Source organism: Cololabis saira, chromosome 22 (assembly GCF_033807715.1).
Source record: "Cololabis saira isolate AMF1-May2022 chromosome 22, fColSai1.1, whole genome shotgun sequence".
In the NCBI taxonomy this organism is placed as follows: Eukaryota; Metazoa; Chordata; class Actinopteri; order Beloniformes; family Belonidae; genus Cololabis; species Cololabis saira.
In genome coordinates, this window is record NC_084608.1 from 15,543,450 (window position 1) to 15,552,588 (window position 9,139).

At 38.5% G+C, this 9,139-nt stretch overlaps 1 protein-coding gene across 1 annotated transcript in view; it reads right to left on the reverse strand.

Annotated features, from left to right (window-relative positions):
- The window catches only part of neto1l (neuropilin (NRP) and tolloid (TLL)-like 1, like), a 102,761-nt gene extending 95,224 nt beyond the window's left edge, over nt 1-7,537 (reverse strand). Inside the window, exons 1-4 of the mRNA XM_061713226.1 lie at nt 7,386-7,537; nt 6,500-6,559; nt 6,269-6,403; nt 5,644-5,892 (exon numbers count right to left, since the gene is read on the reverse strand). Coding sequence (XP_061569210.1) covers nt 5,644-5,892; nt 6,269-6,403; nt 6,500-6,559; nt 7,386-7,413 — 472 coding nt within the window. The 5' untranslated portion in view covers nt 7,414-7,537. The remainder of the gene's footprint in view (nt 1-5,643; nt 5,893-6,268; nt 6,404-6,499; nt 6,560-7,385) is intronic.
- Nucleotides 7,538-9,139: the final 1,602 nt, after the last annotated feature.

The window sequence follows — 9,139 nt, forward strand, 5'->3', positions numbered from 1 at the left end:
AGCTAATCCAGAATGCTGCTGGCCGATTTCTCACTGCATCTAGTAAAGTGGACCACATCACTCCGGTTCTGAGGTCCTTACACTGGCTCCCTGTATCTCAGAGAATGGACTTTCAAATACTTCTGTTAGTTTATACATCATTGAATGGTTTAGGAACAAAATACATCATATACTTCTTGTTGCCATGTCAACCATCCAGACCACTCAGGTCTTCTGGTTCAGTTCTGCTCCTTGTCCCCAGAATCAGACTGAAACATGGAGAAGCAGCATTCAGCTTTTTTTGCTCCACAGATCTGCAACAAACATCCAGAAAACTGCAGGAATGCTGCATACACACATCTACACATCCTACGGCATGGCTTGGTTGAAAAGCTGGGAGCCATCGCAGATTATTTCAGGTAACTTCCAAGCAGAGATGCTGGAACATTCGTCTTGCAACACGCAGGCCTATGTCAGTACAAGAGTCATTTAGTTTCATTTACTCAAGATAATAGTTTGGATCAGAGATGGGGAGATCCAATATTTGTATCGGGAGCCAATATGAACACAATTCACTGATCAATTATAAGATTGATAACACTGATAAAAATAAAAATAAAACCAATTGAAATGCAAACCTTTACTGTTGCAATAACTCTAGTTTATTATGGTCAGCATTGTTGTTTTTAACATGTGTGAAGGGCTGGATAATGTACATGCTTAGTTTTCATACAGTTTTAGCACAGTTAATACAAGTTTTAAATCTGAAAACTACAAACATCAAAATCAACAACCCCATCCTTGATATTGCAACCCCTATTGGTAATTGAGAGTACATACAGTGCGTCAGAATAAGAGCAAGTGGCTCGGTGCAGCTCTAGCTTTTATGACTCAGTGAACCGATCCAATCAGAATTTCTATAAAAACTCAGACTGCACCCAGACGGGACTCAAAGTTCAAAGGCAGAAGCATTAACCCCTGTCAGACTTATGTAATTCATTGCACATATTAAGTACTCAACATCTTTTAATTCAGGAAGTCCGCTGTCAAGTCACCAGCGAAGCAGTCATCCTGAGGGTAATTCCTAATTAATCTTTGAAAGTTAGTGTTGTTTTCTATCAGTTTATGAAAACGAATGTGAACTAGTCGTCAATTATAGATCCCAATCGCAGAAAGGCCTCAGTTAAAATCATTTGAAGATGTGAAAAGTTGCATGTCTAAAACTCTGACCACTTCATGTATTTCAGTCACAAGTTCACTCATTCTGCATCTCCCCACAAAAGTACTTTTCTCTCTTTATCAAGAACATACAAGAATTTAAATTCAAATTTATTTTTGAACAAGGAATAGTATGAATCTCCCTCAACCGGTCATGCAGGGACTAAAGCACATGACTCACTCTGTAACATTCTCAACCTGAGATCCACTGAGGGATGTAAGACGTGCTGCAAACTGGCATATTCATGCCCACCATTCGGAGATCCAAAATTGTCTGAAAAAACAGCTCTCTCTCAACTCTGCAACAAACGACAGGAACGACACTGACTCATGGTTGCAAAGTTATCTTTCTTGTTCCTTGGAAAGCCCCTAGAACTCTCACTATTGCTAGACACACTGAAAACTGAACTGATGTTTACATCAAACAATTTACTATGCAACCATTACTTACAGAGGGGAAAAGAAGAGCTGGAAAAGTTCTTTAAAACAAAAGTTGAGCCATGCTGGTGTAATTTTGTTAACAAATAATAAATAAATTCACTGTTGAGACCTGTAAAGATCAGCTCTTTGACATTCCAGCTTATTCTGTGTCAAATATTTCCAAAAGAGTAAATCAAAATGCTTCAGCTTGTGAAAATGCCCAGACTGGCCAAACATGCAGTTTCAGGTTATTTATCCATTCAATGCTCTGGCGGTCAGAAACAGCCTTCAGCACCTCTGTAACTATAAAAATGAAAGCTTGTAAGAGGCCGTCTATATAGCAGCACTTGGAGTAAGACTAACTGTCACAATCACCACACATGAAAGCACATCCCTGGTCTGAGGTGTACAAGACCAAACATATGGGTTTTTTTTAGTTTTTTTTTTAAGGCAGAACAAAAAAAGGGTGACTATTTTTTGTTAAATAATGTTTAGGACGTTGGTATTTTGATTATGTCTTCTTGTGTTCGTGTGCACTTGGCTGAGTTAGAGTTCAGATGGAAGTAGCTGGGGAGCTTCAATAAATACATTGCATTATATGATTGTGAGATTCCAGTCTCCGGCACTTCATTCTCTGCCAGTGAAACTAACTGCATGTATCATCAACAGCATGAAGCTCTGAAAAGGAGAATGTGAAAAGGGAAGTACTTGAGGAGCTTTTTTCCCTTTAATATTGCTGTGATCCTAAAATGTCTGATGAAAGAGAGTGAGATTCATTCACCTTTGTTACCACTTTTTTCCCTCTCGCTCCCATTCATCAGAACAGGGCCATGTGAATTAGCATGACTGGAGCAGCTGCAGATGTAAGACACTACTCATATTGCCAGATTTCAGAGTATCAAGTTGAGTGAATTCAAGACTTTTATCTTCTTTAATTATGTAAATCATATGCCACAGATATTTCCTATCAAGTCGAGAGGCAAGGCTTTTTTCTTTCCCCTCAGCAAATTTTCAATGAGACTCCCAGGAGAAGCGGGAGGAAGAAACAATCCTTGAATTCCATTAAAAGTGGTCTGGATTATTAAACTCCAAGTAAATAAGCTAAAATTCCTGCATGTCTGGTTTATGTTTATATATCACATAAAAGCAGGTGTAAAATAAAACTAGCACACTCAACTATACAGCTCGTGCCTCCTTTCCTGTTCGAGTCGGACTGCAAAAGCTTATTCCTAGTAGCTATGACCCTGTACATCAAGTGTATGTCTTGTGCAATTTTACTGAACGTTTTTTTAAGTGACTGTCTCCATAGTGATAGAAACGGCATTAGCTAAATGTGCTCACATCCAGATGTTTGTTTATATATAAGAAATATATTTTTCTGTTCAACTATCAGTAAACTATTATGAAATGTGTGTTGTTCATTTTAAACATGGGAAAAGTTTCAAATGATGAGGAAAACACAGGTTATTGTAGTTCCAGTGACACAACATCTGAAACTTCAGACTATTCTTAACACTGGAGGTTACAATTAATGATCCCAGCTTTGTGTTTTTGGGGGGTTTTTTTGTATGAAATATCAAGACTAAACATGTGGCTGATGTGCACGTGATCAAATGACTGTGGCACACAGTCTGTGTGCACATGACCGAGAGAGAGAGGTGCACACACACCTCCAAAAAGTGAGACGCCTGAAACTTTCGGCAACAGCGAGGACTAAGTGTTTGTGAGTCATTAATGTGAGCAAGGCCAACCGAGCACTGAGCGACAGAAGTGCACCAGATGGAACGTAACTTATATCCCAGTGAAAAAAAGAAAATATTGACAAAATATTGATAGAAAAGAAGTTAATTTCTCAATTCATCATCAATTTAAGACATGCCACACACCTGAGGCCATGCTGTCATCTATTTATCGGCTGACAAGCTTAAATGAACTGATGCATTACTGCATGTGGCGTTCACGGTCTGCAGTGAGCCAGAGTGCTGAATCATGCAATTTCGAATTTTTGGACATTTTATCCAGATTATTGTACTAATATTACAAACACATGATTATGCAAGTAATCTATGTATATATGTTGATATGTAAAAGTTTACTTACTAGTTTAATGTTTGTCTTATATAAATACATTGGCAATACAAGGTGATGTGAATGTATGCGTGCCAGTGTGAGTGTGCAAGGTGTGCAGTATTTGTCTCTGTGTGGCCCTGTCATTGACCGGGGACATGTCCAGCATGTACCCAACCTCTCATAACAGCTGTGAGAGACACCAGCAGACCCCCGTTACCCTGAAGTACATATCACTACATATGGATATGAATGGATGAGTGAATGGGCCTGTAAAATACTTGCTTTAAGCAATATTTGTTGAACTGATCCAAATAAAGATGCTGAAATGAGTCAATTCATACTTTTGCTAAGACAGGACAGACATTGCAGTTTTACTTAAATGTCCACAATTTTCATCTAAACACGAATAGAATTAAAATAGAAATCCATTAAATGTCCTCTCAACATCCAACTGCTTATCTGGAGTCTGTTTAGTAGTTTGATTAGGACATAGGACAAACTCTGTGACTGCATAAAAGTCCAGTATAAACTAGATACTGTTCATGAACCTTGAAGAGTTCCTCTGCTGGATCTCAAAAGAATTTAAGAAGAAGAGAGAAAGAGGTTGAAATTAACACAAGCTTTACTCAGAAGCTTTGGCTGGATCATCGAGGTGAGTCAGCTTCAATTCTGCAAAAGGTTCAAACGTCAGATTTCTGAAATGTAAAACTATAATATTCATGTCTTCCCATACAGATCAGTAACTGTCTAATCATTCGTTACCTGACATAGCTGTTACCATAGATGTGTCTCTAGTGGCACGTCTATATGCTACATGTGGCAGCTTAAAGCTTTACCCAGTTTCATTTTGCTGCAAACTCTTGAACAACTCATTTAATGACAGCTAAGATCATATAAGTTAAACTGAAGTGAGAAATAAAGTTTTACACTACTCAACTGGCCTCGCTGCTGGAGATCACCGAAATATTAATATCACAATTTATTTCTGAGGAGTAAAACTTGAAGAGCAACGGATGTGTAAAGCCTCGTTCGAGTACAAGCCTTTCGTGAAGTTTGATATCTTTTATTTTTCATTCCTTTAAAGTGTTCCTCTTATTGAAAATAGATAAAAATGATATCTGACAGTGGAACGCCGTGCCTTTTAGTTCTATTACATATATAGATGAATTCAATTTTGCCAGAGTTCATTGCTACTAGCTGCACCTCCCCCAGTAATTTCCCATGAAGAGATGAGCCATTTTCATTTCTCAATCACAATGCAGTTATTAGAGATTAAACTATAGGCTGAGTTCACGTGTGCAGCTTTCATCTCAATAGCTCACATGGATATTAGCATTGAATTGGAAACTCAATAACCCAGTGGCAACATAAACCTAAAAGTGCAGTGTGTGGCTTTGGAGGCAAATTCTTGTTTTCCTGGCCCTGCACCCTTCAAGTCTCAGCCACAGTAAAACTGTTGATAGTATTATTAAACCCAGTGAAGTGTGGGTGAAGGAATATTAAATCACTCTTATGCTCTAATACTTTGTCAGCAATCCTCACTGCCTCAGTAACGAGATTTCCAATAAAAATGGAACAAATTTAAAAAAAAAGAGAGAAAAAAAAGCCACAGATTTACACGCAGGCATAATAGCAAAGGTCGTGTTCAACAGGAAAGGTTACTGTCAGTGACACATCCTCCGTGTCATTCCACATAAAAACAGAAAAGAAGTAACGACAAAAGCTATCATGAGTCAGACACTTAAAGTGTATCCCCATCGGTATAATTGGTAGTGTTTTGGTAAACAGACAATCAATAAAACCACAAGAGGGACCCAAAAAGGTCATGATGTCTGGGTGATGTTTGCTATTCATTACGAGTCTTGCTGGTAGAGCTATAAAAGAGTGGATCTGCTTGCAAAGGAGAAAATGAAGCAACACAAGCTGTGTAACAGAGCTGGTGCAACAAAGACCTACCTGCAGTGAAGTTGTAACTTGCTGAAAATCCAACCCCTTCCAGTTCTCCATCTGTTACAAATTTTATAAACAGATATCGGCCGCTACTCCTGATATCTGGGGGGCTTTGCTGGCCGCAGTAACGCCCAAGCATCATGGAGAAGGCAAAAGGTCCATCCCGGACCTCGATGTTGTCAAATTTACATTCCCATGAGGACTCAATTGAATAATTCTCCTCAAAGTGCAGGTCGATACACTGCCTCGGGGGAGCTGGAAGACACAGTGAACATGATCAGCACCAAGCATGGAGTAAAATATCGGTCACGCTTTCAATATTGAATGTTCAAGCTGTTTCATTATGAGCATGCCCACATATTCAATATGCACCTCCAATCACGCCTGTTAGTCACTTCATTTCAAAAACACCAGAGCTGTTAGTTCCACATTCTCTTAGATAATTTTAATCAGATTAAGTGCAATCAGGTAATATCTTTCTAAAAGCCCCTCTGGTTTTTCTAATAAGCAATGCATCTAATCAATTGTGAAATTTGGCATCAGGAAGTCCATAGGAATGTTGTTGTCTTTTTTTCCTTCTTTTATCTATTTCCTTTCATTTACTCCTGCTGGGTGTAAACGTAACGTTCACCTTCAAGGATGTAAACACACTCTGTGTTTGGGGGGTATTTGTTTGGGTAATTGGGGGAAGTGAAGATCCCTCCTTCTGGTTCTTTCACCCACGTTCCACACTGACCTGCAGGCTTCACTCCAGAATTGTTTTTCTCTACAACAAGAGACAGCAAAACGAGGAGAAAAGTCAGACCACAAAGCTTTGAGGAGAGGATGTGTGTGGAGAAAAGATGCTTTGGTGAAAGGTTACCTGGAGTTGTCTCCTTTTTTGTTGCCCCAGACAACCCAAATATGAGCAGACCCGCAACAACTGTAACATCAGAAAGACAGATGTATCATTCATGACTTTGTTCTGCTATTCTCTCGTTTGTTGTTGTTTTGGGAGTTTTTTTTTTTGGCTTGATTCAGTAAAGTCCACATTCTTCATTATTTGAAAAGAAAAAAAAGTATTTTAAATGAAAACGATAGACTCCCTTAGAACATAACTAAAAGAGAGGTAAAGCACAATCGTGACCAAACATATTACTCTACACCTTTGTCTTAAAAAAAAAAATATATATATATATATATATATAAATATATATATATATATATATATATATATATATATATATATATATATATATATATATATATATATATATATATATATATATATATATACAAAAGAAAGCTGTCTGGACAGCTAACACAGCTCTATGGCATCATTACAAATTACACAAAGTTTTGCCAACATCAAACATGAAAAAGGAAAGCTCCAAGAACTTACATTGACCTTCAACAATGAGTTTACAGGTTGCAATACAGTAATTGCATTGACCACCCATTTACCTTTCTTTTTTTCCAATAACTAACTATTCCGGCAGACTCAAGTTTGATCCGGGTGCTTAGATATGTACAGTGCCATCTGGACTAATTAAAGATTAAAGCGATTATTGGAATCATTTCACGATGGGGTAGGGCTAGAAGTAAAGCCTGAGTTATGGTTCCGCGTTAAATCGACGCAGTCTACGCGGCGACGCACACCGTACGGTGCGCGTCGCCGCGTACCCTACGGCGTAGGCTCTGCGTTGGACTATAAATCAGCCTTAAGGGCTTTAGAGCAAGTGTACAGCTGCTGCTGGAGGATGTCTTACCGTGATGGAAGCTGCGTCCATGTACCATGTCTGTTCCTTTCACAAACCGCCTCAGACTCAACTAATTCCATTTAGATTTAGGAATACTTGAAGAGGAAAACAAGGCAGAGGTGAGAGTTTTTTTTTTTCAAAAATCACACGTTCATGCTGTACAACCTTTCCGTTTGGGGAGGAAAAATACACTTATTAAGATGTGAAGTGGAGACCAAAAAAAAAAAAGAAAAAGAAGAAGAATAAATCCTGGCTGATGTGTTACAACTAGTCACCAGTTTCATACAAAACCAATAACAATTCCAAACACTCGCTCGATTTCCATCCAAACGTTTCTAATGCCCTTTGGTGCTTTTGATGCACTGAAAGGATTAATAGTCCCTTCATCAGCCCTTCTCTAATCGCTCCACCTTTGCGATCTTCTCTTGGAAAATATCATGGACAGCCTTGTTTTGGTCCTGTTTGGTCCCTGTATCAGGAGCGGGGATCCTCCAGCAGCACGCCGCGCCGCCACACACGCATCTCTGCGGCGTTTCCGTGCGTAAAGATCCCAAAGAAAAGACGCGGTTTAAAAGAAGAAAAAAAAAACAGATACACGAGCCTCTTTTTTTTAATGTAGAAATTCGCCTGGGTTCCTTCAGATTTGTCAAATGAGTGGTGTGCCTTGGTCTCCCTCCTCTCTGCCTTCATCCAGCAGCGGCTCCGCTCGCCAATGCGCCACGATCTCCACGCACGCGTTGAAAAACTTCTCCAACACGTCCGCACGCTTAAAGCCGGAATTATGGTTCCGCGTTAAATCGACGCAGAGCCTACGCCGTAGAGAACGCGGTAGGGTCTGCGTTGGTGTAACGCGGAACCATAAATCAACCTTAAGAGTGGGAAAGTGGAGAGCTTTGATGCTTTAATGCAATAATCGTCTCCCCTTTTTACCAAAAGCACGAGCTGCAGCAGTTCATCCCAACTGCGTGGATGTACCACGATAGAAGCAAAGGAAGGTAGGCATATGAAAACGAGACGGTTCGTGACGTGGGCGCACAGATGTCCTGTCACAGACACACTGATACAAATATTATGCTTGATCTACTTAAAACAAAATAAGTCAACTTTTTGCATGAGATTATTATGTAGATCAAGAAAGACTAGTCTTTGTATAAACTACTTAATTTTGTGTTTGTAAATAATACATTTTGCAAGTACAGTCAACTTAATCGAGTTATGTTTACTTTATTTATCAAAATTAAGTTGACTTTACTTGCAAATGAATTTTTTAGATACTAAAAATTAAGTAGTTTATACAAAGACTAGTCTTTCTTGATCTACATAAAAATCTCATGCGAAAAAGTTGCCTTAATTTTTTTTTAAGTAGATCAAGCAAGATATTTTTTACTGTGGTGTTCTAATAAATAAAGCATGTTTCATCTAAACGTTGGTCAATCTGCCCAATAGATTAAAATTGTTAAAGGAAAGGTAAATACAAACAAGATCATTGCTTGTTGTTTGTGTGTAAATAAAAAGATTGCCTGGGATTACATAAATACTGCTTGTTAAGGAAAAAATACACAATGTCTTGTTTTATGAACAAATGCAGATTAAGTTCAAAACTAGATGTATTCATGTAAAGCAACAAACTTCATTTTTAATTGTTAATATCACAGATTTAAATATGTTATATTTGCATGCGCTTAGATTTATTTTTTTCCAATGTACAGGGTTTTACTAAATATGGGACCACAGTTCTCACAGAGCAGCCGAGTATTTGTACA